General features: G+C 45.7%; 1 protein-coding gene across 2 annotated transcripts in view; it reads right to left on the bottom strand.

Annotated features, from left to right (window-relative positions):
* Positions 1 to 17,117, bottom strand: part of FZD3 (frizzled class receptor 3) — a 118,583-nt gene that overhangs the window by 10,213 nt on the left and 91,253 nt on the right. For both annotated transcript variants that reach the window (XM_073624864.1, XM_073624865.1), the window contains exon 5: positions 893 to 1,041. In XM_073624864.1, the coding sequence (XP_073480965.1) occupies positions 893 to 1,041 (149 nt within the window). The remainder of the gene's footprint in view (positions 1 to 892; positions 1,042 to 17,117) is intronic.

Raw genomic sequence — 17,117 nt, 5'->3', positions numbered from 1 at the left:
CTCTTCCATTCTACATATAACCTTCTCTCCTTTATTATACACACAACCTTCTCCTCTGCTCCTTTCTACACACAACCTTCTTCTCTCCTTCACCCTACACTGATTTTTCTCCTCCCCTCTTCTCCACTCCACACACAACCATCTCCTCTCCCTCATTCTCCACACAACCTTCTCTACTGCTCCACTCTAAATGCAATCTTCTCCTCTCCTCCATGTTATACTCAACTTGCTTCTCCATTCTACACACAGCCTTCTTTCCTTCATTTTCCTCTCCTCCACTCTACACTGGACCTCCTCCTTTCCTCCACTCTACACTAAACGTTCTCTTCTTCTCCGCTCCACACACAACCATCTCATCCCCCAATCTTCACACAATCTTCTCCTCTGCACACAACCTTTGCCTATCCTCCACTCTACACACAACATTCTACTCTCCTCCATACTATACAGAACATTCTACTTCCCTCTACTTCACGCACACACAACCTTCTCCTCTCTTTCCTTCTACACAAAGTTGTGTGCTCTCCTCCAGTTTACACACATCGCTTCACCGGGCAATTTTTCCTTTTAGTTTATATAGTGAGGTTTTAGTTGCTTTTGTAACCCCTTGAAGATCCCCCCTCACTTCCTTTTCCAGTGGCTTCTCCTTGACAGGAATACAGACAGAATTTAAAACCTGGGAGGGGTTCTTAATCTTGCTCACGCTAGTTTTTTTCTCCAGAAGTTTGTGAAATTTGTAACGTGAATAGAAAAGTTTTAAAAATCCCTCTTGTGTTAAATGACTACAAATTCTTAATTATTTTGACAAACATCCACTTGCTCTTCCACCCTTTCCTGTGTGGTGAAGAACTGGATTGAACACAGGTACTCTTTACTTGGCGCAGACACTCACTCTTTCTTCTTCCTGCCATGGAAAAAGCTGGCCCACTCGAAACAGGTCTTCTTGCTGCCCACCCAAAAGACAGATGGTATTCCCACCACGAGGGCCATTAGGTATTTCATCAGGAAGAGGATGAGGTCAGGACGGCTTGTCTGCGTCACCTACAATGACAAATCAAAACCATTGAGACGCCTGTCATGTAAGAAAACTAACAAATACTTGTGTGGCAAAATGAGCAGGGGAGGGCAAACCTGTCACACATTTTACATTTTTAAAAGCAAACCCACCTAAGCACAGATGCCACAAGATTACAAACATTACTCTGTTAGCCCCTCTCTATAACAAGTTACTAGGGTCTAACTTTTCTGTTTTTATTAAGGAATCTCACCAACCACTAACTCTTTATAGTAGCGTCTCTTCTTTGGATTGAATTGAATGATTTGAACACAGGAGACAGGATCTCCTTGCATCTACACTATATGGCCAAAGTCTTTGGACACCTGAAGATCACACCTATATGGGCTTGATGGACATCCCATTCCAACGCCATAGCCATTAATATGGAGTTGGATTCCCACTTTGTAGCTATAACAACCTCCGCTCTTCTGGAGAGTGTGTGCCCATTCTGCAAAAAACAGCATTTCTGAGATCAGATACTAATTGCTGGACAAGGAGACCAGTTTCAGAATCAGAATTTCAATTCATCCCAAAGGTTTTCAGTAGGCTTGAGTCTAGGGCTCTATGCAGGCCCCTCAAGTTCCTCCACACTAGTGGTCTTCAAATTGTGGCCTTTGGCTTGCCTTTATCCAGCCCTCATAGCATTTTCCCACTGACATGAGGCACTATTCCTCCCATTGACACCAATGATGGGGCACTATTCCTCTGACACCAACGATGAGGCATAATTTGTCCCACTGACACCAATGATGAGACACTATTCCTTCCACGGACCCCAATGATGGAGCACATTTCATTTCACTGACCTCAACAATGGGGCACTATTTCTTCCATTGACCCCAACGATGGGGCACTGTTCCTTTCCCTGACCCCACAATGGAGCACTATTCCTTCAACTGACATTAGCAATGGGGCACTATTCCTTCCACTGATACCAGTGATGAGGCATAATTTGTCCCACTGACACCATGATGGGGCACTTTTCCTTCCACTGAACCTAAACATTGACACTATTCCTTCCACTGACCCCAACGATGGGGCACTATTTCTTCCACCAACATCAACGTTGAGGCACTATTCTTTCCACTGACACCAGCCATGGGGCACTACTCCTTCCACTGACACCAGCGATGAGGCACAACTCCTTCCACTGACACCAGCGATGAGGCACTATTCCGTCCACTAAGCCCAACAATGGGGCACTATTACTTTCACTAACATCAATGATGAGGCACTATGCCTTCCACTGATACCAGGGATGGGGCACTATTTCTTCCACTGACACCAGCGATGAGGCACTCTTCCTTTCACTGACCCCAATGATGAGGCAGTATTCCTCCCACTGACCCTAATGATGGGGCACTATTCCTCCCACTGTTACCAATGATGGGGCACTATTTCTCTCACTTTTACCAATGATGGGGGCACTATTCCTTTCACTGACTTCAATAATGGGGCACTACAGTATTCCTCCTCCTACTGATCACAGGTGTCAGAGCTTACACAGGGCTAAAGAGGTGACATGCTCCCCAATACCAAGAAATGCAGCATATTTTGCAGCACCTATAACAAAGGAGGCAGTGGTGGGAGAGCCCTGTGAAAGTATAAGATAAGGTGGGTCAGAGGTGGGCTTTAAGGAGCAATGACCTGTGCAATGTTTTTGCTTTGAAGAAGGCGATGAAGGACACTGCATGAAAGGGAGCGTGGTGGACAAGGTAACAACTACTAAGTAGCACTCAGGCCTACAATGGGTTGTCCAAACAGAAGTCAAGTGCTTTTGCGTGCACTTTGCAGGGGCCCTGGTGACAGCGTCAGGCGAGGTTTTTCTTTCAGTCATTGTGCAGTAAACAGAGCTAAAAGTTTTGTTAAAAGCTCTGGCAAGAGAGACAGACAGGGTGTCTCGCTGGGCCTCTTCATATAACAGCCTTTGGAATGGGGCCAGCCGAGACAGCTTTAAAGTAGTAATATTTATATAATTGCTTCCTCAAGAATGCAAACAAGGGTGCAGGACTTAAAGCGGCAAACTACAGTAAAGAAATCCAGTCCGAGATAGATGGCATCCACGGAGAGCGCTCTTAGTGATGTCACTGGCGTCTAGTATGGATAGGCTGTAATATCACTGACTGGTCTCTATAGAATAGATGAAGTGCATTATCAGTGATGTGATTGGTCTGTAGTGAATGGATAGGCTACATTCTCAGTGATGTCACCGGTCTCTAGTGAATGGATAGGCTGCATTCTCAGTGATGTCACCGGTCTCTAGTGAATGGATAGGCTGCATTCTCAGTGATGTCACCGATCTCTAGTGAATGGATAGGCTGCATTTTCAGTGATGTCACCGGTCTCTAGTGAATGGATAGGCTGCATTCTCAGTGATGTCACCGATCTCTAGTGAATGGATAGGCTGCATTCTCAGTGATGTCACTGGTCTCTAGTGAATGGATAGGCTACATTATAAGTGATATCACCGGTCTCTAGTGAATGGATAGGCTGCATTCTCAGTGATGTCACCGATCTCTAGTGAATGGATAGGCTGCATTCTCAGTGATGTCACTGGTCTCTAGTGAATGGATAGGCTACATTCTAAGTGATGTCACTGGTCTCTAGTGAATGGATAGGCTGCATTCTCAGTGATGTCACCAGTCTCTAGTAGTGAATGGATAGGGTACATTCTCAGTGATGTCACCGGTCCCTAGTGAATGGATAGGCTGCATTTTCAGTGATGTCACCAGTCTCTAGTGAATGGATAGGCTACATTCTCAGTGATGTCACCGTTCTCTAGTGAATGGATAGGCTACATTCTCAGTGATGTCACCGGTCTCTAGTGAATGGATAGGGTACATTCTCAGTGATGTCACCGGTCCCTAGTGAATGGATAGGCTGCATTTTCAGTGATGTCACCAGTCTCTAGTGAATGGATAGGCTACATTCTCAGTGATGTCACCGGTCTCTAGTGAATGGATAGGCTGCATTCTCAGTGATGTCACCGGTCTCTAGTGAATGGATAGGCTGCATTCTCAGTGATGTCACCGATCTCTAGTGAATGGATAGGCTGCATTCTCAGTGATGTCACCGATCTCTAGTGAATGGATAGGCTACATTATAAGTGATATCACTGGTCTCTAGTGAATGGATAGGCTACATTCTAAGTGATGTCACCGGTCTCTAGTGAATGGATAGGGTACATTCTCAGTGATGTCACCGGTCTCTAGTGAATGGATAGGCTGCATTCTCAGTGATGTCACCAGTCTCTAGTAGTGAACGGATAGGGTACATTCTCAGTGATGTCACCGGTCCCTAGTGAATGGATAGGCTGCATTTTCAGTGATGTCACCAGTCTCTAGTGAATGGATAGGCTACATTCTCAGTGATGTCACCGGTCTCTAGTGAATGGATAGGGTACATTCTCAGTGATGTCACCGGTCTCTAGTGAATGGATAGACTACATTCTCAGTGATGTCACCGGTCTCTAGTGAATGGATAGGGTACATTCTCAGTGATGTCACTGGTCCCTAGTGAATGGATAGGCTGCATTTTCAGTGATGTCACCAGTCTCTAGTGAATGGATAGGCTACATTCTCAGTGATGTCACCGGTCTCTAGTGATTATAAAAGCAACATTCCCGAAGATGTCACTGAATCTGTGATGTCGTACGATAACTGGTGCTTGCACAGGCAGCAATAAAATCTGAATGGGCGTCCCAAGCCTTCTTTCTAAAACAAATCTGATGTTATGGCTTGAGCTGGACTGGGAATGCTCTCAAAGCTCACAGCTGCTTGATGACAATGTCCTTCGGTCTGTGGTATGACTACGGTGTGGTGGCAGCAATGTGTATTCCCTACATGTGTCGTCATGCAGAGGAGAGCAGCTGCTGGGATTATTGGTTTGTGCAGCTGGTGGGAGCCGAGCAAATGTATTGTGTTGTCTGGATGGCTCACCCCAGAGAGCTGTATAACCTCCAGGAGGAAGATGAGGCTTGTCCAAAATGCATAATATATTAGCAGCCAGTCAATCAATGATGGGATCCCGCCTTCATTCTCCTATACTGGAAGGACCAATTTTTTATATATACACATATACAGTGTGTGTATATATATATATATATATATATATATATATATATATATATATATATATATATATATATATATATATATATATATATAATTTTTTTTTGGTTTGTAAAAAAAATTTTTTTTTTTTTTTTGCATTCTGTTATTTTTTCCTGGGCCAGTGGGTAGCAATATTAAAGTAGATGCAAACCCCAACTAACTGAATGACCTCGCGTTTGCTCTGTGCACTCTATCATAAATAAGTGCCCTTTTTATAAATAAAATACTTGTCGTAAGTAGCTTTTATAGCTTAAAAGCAGCCCTTCACCCTTTTTTTAAGTGTTCCTCTTTCTTGAAGTTCTGTTTTATGTTAAAATTATTTCACCATAACCACAGCCTGTAGATAGGCTGTGCAGAGAACAGAACTGTGGGAGGGGCCCAGCAGGCTCCACCCACTACAGGAGGGGGCGGAGACAAGCCCAGTCACCCTTCACAAGGAGAGGGAGCAGCGGTGATCAGTCTTCATTACAGGAAAGTCTCGCACTGGATTACTGCACAGGTCTACACAAAGCAGACTGATAAAGAAAAATGATCATTATAGGTTTTACTTAATGGCAATTTTAAGTGCTTATATGCCAATGTTAGGTAATATTAACTAGTTACGGACCAGCCGCCGCAGTTGTACTGCAGCAGGTTGGCTCCCCTGCATGAATCGCCGCCATTGTACGTCGGGCATGTACATGGCGATCTGTCAGTGCAAGTGCCCCCCATTCGCTAGCAGGGGGAGCCAACCAGCAGGTTCGCCGGCCACCCGCGATTGCTCCAGAGACAGGCAGAACGGGGATCTGTCAGTGTAAATAAACAGATCCCCGTTCTGACAGGGGAATAGAGTGAGATCTGCTGTTCCTAGTGATTAGGAACAGCAATCTATCTCCTCCTCCAGCCCCCATACAGTTAGAAACACCTCCCTAATGAACACTTAACCCCTTGATCGCCCCCTAGTGTTAACCCCTTCGCTGCCAGTGACATTTATACAGTAATCAGTGGCTATTTTTAGCTCTGATTGTTTTATAAGTGTCAATAGTGTCTGATCTGTCCACCGCAATGTCGCAGTCCCACTAAAAATCGCAGATCATGCCATTACTAGTATAAAAAAAAAAAAAAATTATAATAAAAATGCCACAAATCTTTCCCCTATTTTGTAGACGCGATAACTTTTGCGCAAACCAATCAATACACGCTTATTGCAATTTTTTTTTTCACCAAAAATATGTAGCAGAGATGCATATTGGCCTAAACTGAGGAAGAAATTTGTTTTTTTTTTTGCGTAATTTTTTGTATATTTATTATAGCAAAAAGTTAAAAAAAATATTCTGCCGGGCCAGTGAGAGAGTGCAGCGCACTTCGTACATGCGCAGTAGGGACCCAACCGTGAAGCCGAAAAGCTACCCTGGCGGGTTCCCAAACTCGCAATGGCGCCGGCAGCACCCGACCAGCCGATGTAAACATCAGCTGCGCTGCCGACATCGCTGGACTCCAGGACAGGTAAGTGTCGTAATATTAAAAGTCAGCTGCTACAGTATGTGTAGCTGCTGACTTTTACTTTTTAAAGGGGTGGGCGGAACACCGCTTTAAGTTCTTTTATGCCAGTGTTACGCAATATTATTTGCTTATATGCTAATAGTAGGTAATATTAAGTGCTTATATACTAATAGTAGGTAATATGAAGTGCTTATATACTAATGTTACATAATATTAAAGCGGTGTACCTATTATAAAAAAAAATAATCAAAAGTCAGCAGCTACAAATACTGCAGCTGCTGACTTTTAACAAATTGGACACTTACCTGTCCCAGGGTCCAGCGATGCGGGGGGATCGAAGCCCCGCTCGTCTCCCCCTCCGTTCGGCGGCGCTGGCATTGTAACATTGAAGCCACAGCCGGGCACCCACTGCGCATGCGCATTGCTGCGCAATCATCTGGGACCTGTCACGTGTCCCAGATGATTGACAAGAGGGAGGGGGCAGAGCTGAGCCCTTCCTGCGCCGAGGGGAAGTGATGTTAAGAGCTCAGGCACTGAAGGAGGCAGACTACGAGGGACCCCCTAGCAACAGCCATTTAGAGGTGAGTAAAAAAAAAAATTATTTTCCAAATTTTTTTTTTTTTTAGGCACATTCATGATTTTTTTTTTTTTTGGGTGGAACACCACTTTAAGTGCTTATATACTAATAGTAGGTAATATGAAGTGCTTATATACTAATTGTAGGTAATATGAAGTGCTTATATACTAATGGTAGGTAATATGAAGTGCTTATATACTAATGGTAGGTAATATGAAGTGCTTATATACTAATGGTAGGTAATATGAATTGCTTATATGCTAATGGTAGGTAATATTAAGTGCTTATATGCTAATAGTAGGTAATTTGAAGTGATTATATACTAATAGTAGGTATATTAAGTGCTTATATACTAATAGTAGGTAATATTAAGTGCTTATATACTAATGTGAGGTATTATTAAGTGCTTATATACTAATAGGTAATATTAAGTGCTTACTGTATATGCTAATGTTAGGTAATATTAAAGGAGAAGTATAGCCAAAGCTCGTTTGGCTGGGCTTCTCCTATGGATCACATGAGTGCAGCTAGCTTTGCACTCCTGTGACCCGTTTTCAGCAGAGAGCGGTCTGAAGTCCACTCTCTGCTGACGTCATCAATGTCAGTCCAGGCACCACGTCATCTAGACAATGCGGAGTCTGGATCCGCCAGGTGTCTGGACTGACACCCGGCTAAGCCTCTCAGCGAGCCACTGAGAGCCTAAGAGGGCCGCCCCTCCACAGCTCAGCGCTCCAATGAGCATGGAGGGAGAAGAGCAGAGAGCCGTGACTTGACAGTCTATAGTTCTCTGCTCACGGAGCTGTGAAAACACCAGCGATGGTCGATTGCTCGGTTTTCAGTGTAGAGGCGCCGGGGTACAGGTGCAGCATCGGACCGATGCTGCATCCACCAAGGTCACTATTAATCAGGAAAAAAAAAAATTCCTTTACTTCTTCTTTAAGTGCTTATACGATAATAGGTAATATTAAGTGCTTATATGCCAATGTTAGGTAATATTAAGTGCTTATATACCAATGTTAGGTCATATTTAAGTGCTTATATACCAATGTTAGGTCATATTAAGTGCTTATATACCAATGTTAGGTCATATTAAGTGCTTATATACCAATGTTAGGTCATATTAAGTGCTTATATACCAATGTTAGGTAATATTAAGGAGGAACCCTGATGGGTTTTACTTCCTCTTTATTTCCCTGCAAAGGTAAAGCATAATGGGCTACTATGCATCGCATAGTAGCCCATTATGTGTCACTTACCTGAAAACGAAGCCAGCGGTGTCACCGCTGTCCCCGCTGGCTGGCAGCGTTCATCTTCACCCCTCTTCCTTCCGGGGCCACGGACTCCAGGTCTGTGACTGGGCCGGAGTCGCATGACGTCACGCTCGCGCATGCACGCGGGAGCCGCCAGTCACAGCATGATCCCTTTAAAAAGGGCACGATTGTGCCCTTTCTAAAGTGTGCATGCGCCGATGACATCGGCGCATGCACCAATGACGCGGCGCACGCGTATATTGTAAATATCTCCAAAACCGGACTGGTTTAGGAGATATTTCCAGCACCTACATGTAAGCCTTAATATATGCTTACCTGTAGATAAAAGTGGTTGTATAGAGTTTACAACCACTTTAAGCGCTTATATACCAATGTTAGGTAATATTAAGTGCTTATATGCTAATGTTAGGTAATATTAAGTGCTTATATGCCAATGTTAGCACCAATATTCAAGAAGCATACACATGCCGAATGGAATTAGATGATATTTGCTGATCCTGGAGTTCGGCTTTAAAATAAATAGCTTTAAAAAAATGACATGGGACGAAGTGGGATTCCCCTTTAAGCCATAGTGAAGAGCTGAAACATGGAACGGCGTCGGATACTCTGTATCGGGCGGATTAAAGAGCAAACAAGAGGTTTGTTAGGCGGAGAGCTCATTGTGCATTTCCCAGCAGCCCTGGGTCAGACTGTAAACAGCCATTTGCTAATTAACCGAGCTCTAGAAACCTTCGCACGCTAATCCTTTGTACACCCCGTAAGAATATCGCCCGTGCCACCGCTGCCAGCCAGAGCCGCACAATAACAATGTAATACGAGCGCAAGCTCCATGCCAGATTCCAGGCCCTGTCCAGGCTCAGGATTAAGTCACCTCCACCCAGAATAAGTGTCTGTGGTGGAGGGGACCTGCCAGCTGCAACATCATATCCATAGTCCCACTCTCTATCCACTAACATGCTCCTTATTCTCTTCCTTCTCACATTGGTGTCTTCTATCCTCAAATTATCTTTACTCTACCCCTCCTCTCTTCCCTGCAGCATGCACATATCACCCTCACTCCTACCCTCTCCCTACTATGGCACCCATCATCTCCTGCATTTGCTGCACCCACATGCTGACATAAACACCAGGGCCACTAGACACGTGCGCTCATGCACATCCCACTCCCACCTTGCTTTCCTCGCCCTCCTCCTTCTCCTAGTCTCAGGTGACATTTCTCCTAATCCTGGTCTGCCATTTTCCAAATGCAAGCCACATATCCAATACCCCTCCCCCTCTGGCAACCACGGCAATCCACTCAGTTTAATTTCTATCCCCCTGCTTCCTCAAAGCACCCCACAAATCTCATGCGCCCTTTGGAACGCCCGCTCCATCTGTAACAAGCTAACATCTGTGCATGACCTCTTCATCTCTCATGGCTTTAACATACTCGCCATAACAGAAACCTGGCTTCAAAATTTTGACTCAGCTTCTCCTGCTGCCCTCTCCCATGGTGGTCTCCATTGGACTCACTCCCCCAGACCCAACAGACAGAAAGGAGGTGGAGTTGGCTTCCTTCTATCCCCACAAAGCACCTTCCAAGTCCTTCCTGTCCCTCCCTCTCTATCCCTCTCTTCTTTTGAGATGCACTGTATTCATCTGTTTTCTCCCATTTCTCTGAGGATTGCAGCAATTTATAGGCCTCCAGGACCGGTATCGCTCTTTCTTGATGACTTGCTGCCTGGCTACCCTACCTTCTCTCCTCTGAAATACCCACCATTATTCTTGGTGACTTTAACATTCCTGTCAATGTTACCAGCCCAACTACAGCTAAACTTCTTGACTTAACCTCATCTTTTGACCTAACCCAATGGACACATACTTCCACTCACTCCAATGGTAATACCCTTGACCTTGTATTCTCCCATCTCTGCAACCCTGGCAACCTCACCAACACCCCCTTTCCTCTATCAGATCACAACCTCATTACTTTCACTCTATCCTTGCCTCCAACCACCCATCCCTCCAAGCAGCAAACAATTACTTGTAGAAACCTTCGCTACTTTAACCCTTCTCTTCTCTATTCTGCTACTGACCACCTATATGACATAATCTCCTCCCTGTCCTGACCTGGCCACCTCTGTCTACAACAGTTCACTCTCATCATCACTAGATGCACTTGCTCCTCTAACCACACGCAGAATCAGGCCCCGACCATTACAACCCCGGCAAACTGACAACACTAGAAATCTCAGGAGACATTGCTGTGCTCTTGAACGACTGTGGCGTAAAACCAAATGCCTGCAAGACTTCACCCTATATAAATCTGCCCTTCTAAAATACAATTCATGCCTCCATGCTGCCAAACAAGCCTACTTTGTCTCTCTTATTAATTCCTTGTCATCCAGTCCCCGTCAGCTCTTCTCAACCTTTAACTCTCCGCTTCGTCCACCACCCCCTCTACCCACTAACTCACTCACTGCCCAAGAGATTGCCAATCACTTCAAAGACAAGATCAATGCAATTCGTGAGGACATCTCCACTGTGCGTACGTCTTCCCCATCCAACATACCTTGCCTAGCAGCACATTCAACACTCTCCTCTTTTGAATTGGCTACTACGGAAGAGGTTACAAAAATTTTCTCAGATGCCCACCTAACCAATTGTCCCTAGGATCCTGTTCCCTCACAACTACTACGGTCACCCTCTTCTTCTATCCTATGCTCCCTCACCCACATCTTCAATCTCTCCCTCTCTAGTGGCATCTTCCCCTCCCATCTAAAACATGCACAGATCACTCCCATTCTTAAAAAGCCCTCACTGGACACTACCGACCTGAACAACTTAAGACCCATCTCATTGCTCCCATTCACCTCTAAACTTCTAGAACGCTTAGTCTACAACCGTCTTAGCTCCTACCTCAATGAAAATAACCTTCTTGACCCCTTACAGTCTGGCTTTCGCTCACAGCACTCCACAGAAACTGCCTTACTAAAACTCACTAACGATTTACTAACTGCTAAAACCAACAGCCAGTACTCCATACTCCTACTACTTGACCTCTCTGCGGCCTTTGATACTGTTGATCACCCGCTCCTTCTCAATAAACTACATTCCCTTGGCCTCCGAGATTCTGCTCTATCCTGGTTCTCTGCCTATTTATCACAGCGCTCCTTCAGTGTCACCTACAACTCTGTCTCCTCCTCTCCATTGCCCCTTTCTGTGGGGGTCCCCCAAGGCTCGGTTCTAGGGCCCCTTCTCTTCTCTATCTACACCTCCTCCCTTGGTCACTTAATAACTGCCCACGGCTTCCAATACCACTTATACGCTGATGACACCCAAATCTATCTGTCTACTCCTCACCTCACTCCTTCAGTCTTCTCTCACATTACTAACTTACTAACTGACATATCAGCATGGATGTCGCACCACTTCCTTAAACTAAATCTTTCTAAAACTGAGCTATTAATATTCCCCCCCCCCCCGTGCCCCCCTCCATGACTTTTCCATCAAAATCAACAATGCAACCATCAGTCCCTCCCCTCACGCTAGGGTACTAGGTGTAATCCTAGACTCTGACTTGTCGTTTCAGCCTCTAATCCAATCGTTGTCAAAAGTTTGTAGAATTCACCTCCGTAACTTCTCTAAAATTCGCCCCTTTTTAACAAAAGAAACCACCAAGCTCCTCATTCACTCCCTTGTTATCTCTCGCCTTGACTATTGCAACTCCCTTCTCATTGGCCTACCTCTCCATAGGCTATGCCCTCTTCAGTCTATCATGAATGCTGCTGCCAGGCTTATCCACCTTACCAACCGCTCAGTGTCTGCCAACCCTCTAGTTCAATCCCTACACTGGCTCACAATCGCCCAGCGAATTAAATTCAAAATACTAACTACAACATACAAAGCCACTCACAACTCTGCCCCGAGCTACACCACCAATCTTGTCTCCAAATATCACCCAAATCGACCTCTCCGCTCTTCTCAAGACCTCCTACTCTCAAGCTCTCTCATCTCCTCCTCCCATGCTCGTCTCCAGGATTTCTCCAGAGCCTCTCCCATCCTCTGGAACTCGCTACCTCCACCTGTCCGGCTATCCCCTACTCTTGCTACCTTCAGGCGATCCCTGAAAACTCATCTCTTCAGGGAAGCCTATCACGTCTCCAACTAATCTCCTACCACTTCCATCAGCTCATTCCCCACAGTTACAACCTTTTGTACCACCTGCCCCGCTCTATTAGATTGTAAGCTCTTCTAAACAGGGCCCTCTTAATCCTCTTGTATTTTATTGTATTATAACTGTATTGTCTCCCTTTTATATTGTAAAGCGCTACGTAAACTGTTGGCACTATATAAATCCTGAATAATAATAATAATAATACAATGTATGGTTCCGTTGCACCACAGTTCCTTAAAAAAAAAAAAAATTGGTTATACTGAAGTTTGACCCTTTCACTGCCGGAGAAGTTTTTGCATTTTTTTGCCACACCTTAGGCCTGAAGATTAGTTAAACCCCCCAATCATGACAGCAGAGTGTGAAGGTGATCTTGCAACTTTAGAGTGGCCCGGATCACTTCCACTAGAAAGCCGACAGTTGGCTGCTCAGCTGTAGACTCCAAGCTGACACGACGGCCGGGGGTCAGTTTACAGGGCTGTGCTGTCACAGATGTAATTTATGTCCATAGAAGCTATTCTGCCTTCCCTGGACCCCCCCCCATCAACACACTAATTACATTTTCCACTAAAAACTTACCGTTGTCTTTGAATAACCTGTTTTAGATCCAGTCATCACTGGGTCTCTGTGCTTCTCTATGCAATGCAGGAAGAGTCTGACTTGTGGGAGGGGCCAGAAGGGTGCTGCACATTGCTTCCTCCCTCAATACTCTTCGCAAGGGCCTTCAGGCCTGATACAAGCAGTGGGAGACGTTATGCAAATATAAAAATGCCTTGGTGGGTAGATGTCAGTCTGGAGGAATGGTGCATTTGCATGCAGACTGTCCAAATGTGATGCGGAGCCTCCACAATCCAAAGAAATTAAACTTAATGAATGAAAGGGGTAGGCTAAGGACATTCGGGCTGGGGAGGAAAGGGCTAGATCACTGGCCTCCAACCTGTGGCCCTTTGGGCACTACTTCTCCCACTGACACCAATGATAGGGCACTATTGATCTTTTATTAAAAAGAATCAAGCAACCAATTTTATACAAAAGTAAAAAACAAAACCAAAGTACAAAACTTCAACATAAATCCAAGGAATACACATCCATGTTCAGAATATATACAATATATACATAATCCACTACCAAAATTATTTACATAAAGCAGCAGAGAGGGCCTAAGAGGCACAACCCATCACCTATGTACGCAGCCATTTATCAAAAAATAAATCCAAATAATAATAATCTAGGGTGATAAGAGACAGACAGCCACACCCGGGAAAGAGACTCCTGGCAGTCAGGGAGGCTTGAAACCCCTCCACGCCTTCAACCAAGCCCCCTGACTCCGCTTGTCTCTCTCGAGCACCCGAATCTTCTCCACCTCATGCAGAATGTCATACACCACCACCTGAACAGGAAGGATTTTACGCCGAATGCAGACCTGACACCGTGCGTTCCAAGTGAAATAACGGACTACTAGGCTAACTAGAAAAAGTGTATCTAAACAAAAAAGCCCACCAGTATTGAATGCTCCGTACACCCACTCAGCATAACCCAGCCTGGAGAGGAAAGGGACACCGAGGGCCCGCCCCACCTGTTTGTACACTTCTATGTTAAAGGGGCAATGAAGCAGAAAATGGTCCATAGTCTCCTCCTCACCTGCACACTCCTCCCGAGGACAGCTACGATCCACCCCACTGCGGAATTTCAAATTGCCCCTAACATAGAGCCTCCCATGGAAGCACAACCAGGCCAGATCCCTAAATTTAGGAGGTACTCTGTCCAAATTAATCAGTCTTAACCCTGCCCTCAAAACTGGGCCTGGGCAATCCCTTAAGGCCAGTGGGTCATGAAAGACTTCGCTCAAGACTCGACTCATAAGGACTTTCCTCGGAACCGATCTGAGATCTTCAGCCGACAATCGCCACTGCCGTAGTAACTTCAGGCACGGAGCGACATAGGCTGGTAGCTGACCACGATGACCCCTGAGATTCTTCACTTGGCCACCCTCTTCCCAAAGTCGCAGAAAAGGCCTAAACCAAGATCTAAAGATGCCTACCCATCCAGGAGGTTCCACTGCAAGCATATTACCAATGTTAAACTTGAGAAAAAGCAGTGAAAAGAAAAGAACTGGGTTGACCATACCTAAGCCACCCTCCCTCCTGGATAGATAGGTGACATTCCTCTTGATGGGGTTCAGTCTGTTCCCCCACAACATCTGGAAGAACACACTACTGACCCTAGCATAGAGAGACACTGGCAAGATGCAGACAAAGCTGACATACAAGAAGATCGGAATCAGGTAAGTCTTAATCAGATCAACCCTTTCCCTCATAGATAACTTCCATCTCTTCCAGCTGACCACCTTAGTATTGGCAATTTCCAGTCTGCCTTCCCAGTTTTTGAGGCCATAATCACCAGGTCCAAATTCAATGCCTAGAATCTTAATTCTTTCCTGGGGCACTGGAAAGGTGTCCGGGAGATCAAAACCCTCACCTTCCTTTCCCATCCAGAAAACTTCAGTCTTTCCCTGATTGATCTTGGAGCCTGATGCTTCAGAATACCGTGATGTCAGAGAGACCACCTCCTCTGCTTCATCCGCCCCAGTGACAATCACGGACACATCGTCCGCATAGGCAACAACCCTCAAAGGCTGCTCACCTGGGAGCCCCACTGGCACCCCACACAACATGCCGCTCTCTAGCCTCCTGATGAAGGGGTCGATTGCAAACACATAGAGCAAGGGACTCAGGGGACAACCCTGGCGCACCCCGGAGCCAACCTCAAAGGACTGCCCAACCCAACCATTAACAAGAGGAAAGCTTTCTGCCCCCTTATACAAGACTTTTAACCAATTGACAAAACCACCCGGCAGACCGTACTTACTAAGGAGCAACCACAGGTACTCGTGGTTAACACGATCAAAAGCTTTTGCCTGATCCAATGTCAGCAAATACTTTCCCCAGCCTGCAGCCCTGCATCGCTCCAAGGCCTCCCGGACAGCTAAAACTGCTGTGAAGGTGCACCTACCCTGGACCGAACAGTGCTGATGACGAGAAAGCAAAGACTCTGCTACTGACGATAGGCGCCAGAAAATGATCTTTGCCAGTATCTTTCTATCGACATTAAGAAGGCTGATGGGGCGCCAATTCTCAATCATCGAAGGATCTTTACCCTTTGAAAGAAGAATCACAGCTGAGTGCCTCATGGAAGGGGGAAGTACCCCCTCAGCAAGGCAACTGTTAAAAACCTCTACCAAATGTGGGGCCAGAATAGGCTTAAAAGCTTTGTAAAACTCAGCCGTCAAGCCATCCGGTCCAGGTGACTTTTTGATGGCAAGCTGTTCAATTGCCCTCATCACCTCTTCAACTGTGATCTCCTCTGTCAAATTCATCAATGGGACATCTTCATCATTTAGACCTGGAGTAGAGTCCAAAAAGCTTTCCATCTTGTCACGGTCAAGCTCTTTCCTCCCAAGAAGGTCAGCATAAAAGGACCTCACGACCTCCAGAATCCCTGACCTGGACTTTGTCAAGGAACCTGTACTGTCCTTAAGGCCAACGACCGTTTTAACAGCTACACCTTGTTTGCAGTTCTGGTAAGGGTCAGGCGAGTGGTACTTCCCATAGTCCCTCTCCAGAACCAAAGAGGCATGCCGGTCATATTGACACTTCCTGAGAAGGAGTTTCACTTCGGAGATTGCCCCAGGATCTCCTCCTCCCGAGACAAGAATATCCAGCTTCCTCCGTAAACGTTGGTAGGTCATGTATTTATTAAACTGCTTTCTATTGGCTAGGCCCCTGAAGAATCCAGCAATCCTCTTTTTGGTCAGCTCCCACCACTCAGCCTTGCTGCTACAAAAGTCCAGGATGGTCACCTGTGCCTGAAAGAATTCCTCAAAGGATTGTCTAACATGTTCTTCCTTGAGTAGAGTCGAATTCAATCTCCAGATGCCCTTACCCCTCTGAGGGGCGTCTGAAGCATTCAGGACCACAGATAGCATACAGTGATCAGAGAACTCCACTGCCTGCACCACTGGGGGTGAGAAAGCAGAGGTCTCCTTCAAAAAAAACCTATCTATTCTACTCTGACTATTACCTCGATGAAAGGTGAACCCGGTGTCATCCGGGAGGTGCTTAATGTGCACATCCACAAGACCAGCATCCCTAACCATACTATTTAAAAAAACGCCATCATATCCCAGCCTGTCCTTGAAGTCCTTCCTGTCCTTGGGCCTAGTTACTGTATTAAAGTCACCTCCAAAGACCACTTGCCGGGATGTAAAAAGAAATGGCTTGATCCTTGTAAAAAGGCATTTCCTGTCCCACTTTGTGTGCGGCCCATAAACATTAATTAGGCGCAGGTCCTGCCCTCCCACAAGGACGTCTAAGACCATACATCTCCCAATCTCCACCTCAATAACCCGCCGGACAGTTACCATGCCGGTTTTAAACAACACCGCCACACCGCCGTAAGGCTCGGC

This window comes from Aquarana catesbeiana, linkage group LG04, assembly GCF_042186555.1.
Source record: "Aquarana catesbeiana isolate 2022-GZ linkage group LG04, ASM4218655v1, whole genome shotgun sequence".
NCBI classification, from domain to species: Eukaryota; Metazoa; Chordata; class Amphibia; order Anura; family Ranidae; genus Aquarana; species Aquarana catesbeiana.
This window is presented reverse-complemented; position numbering and strand designations above follow the sequence as displayed.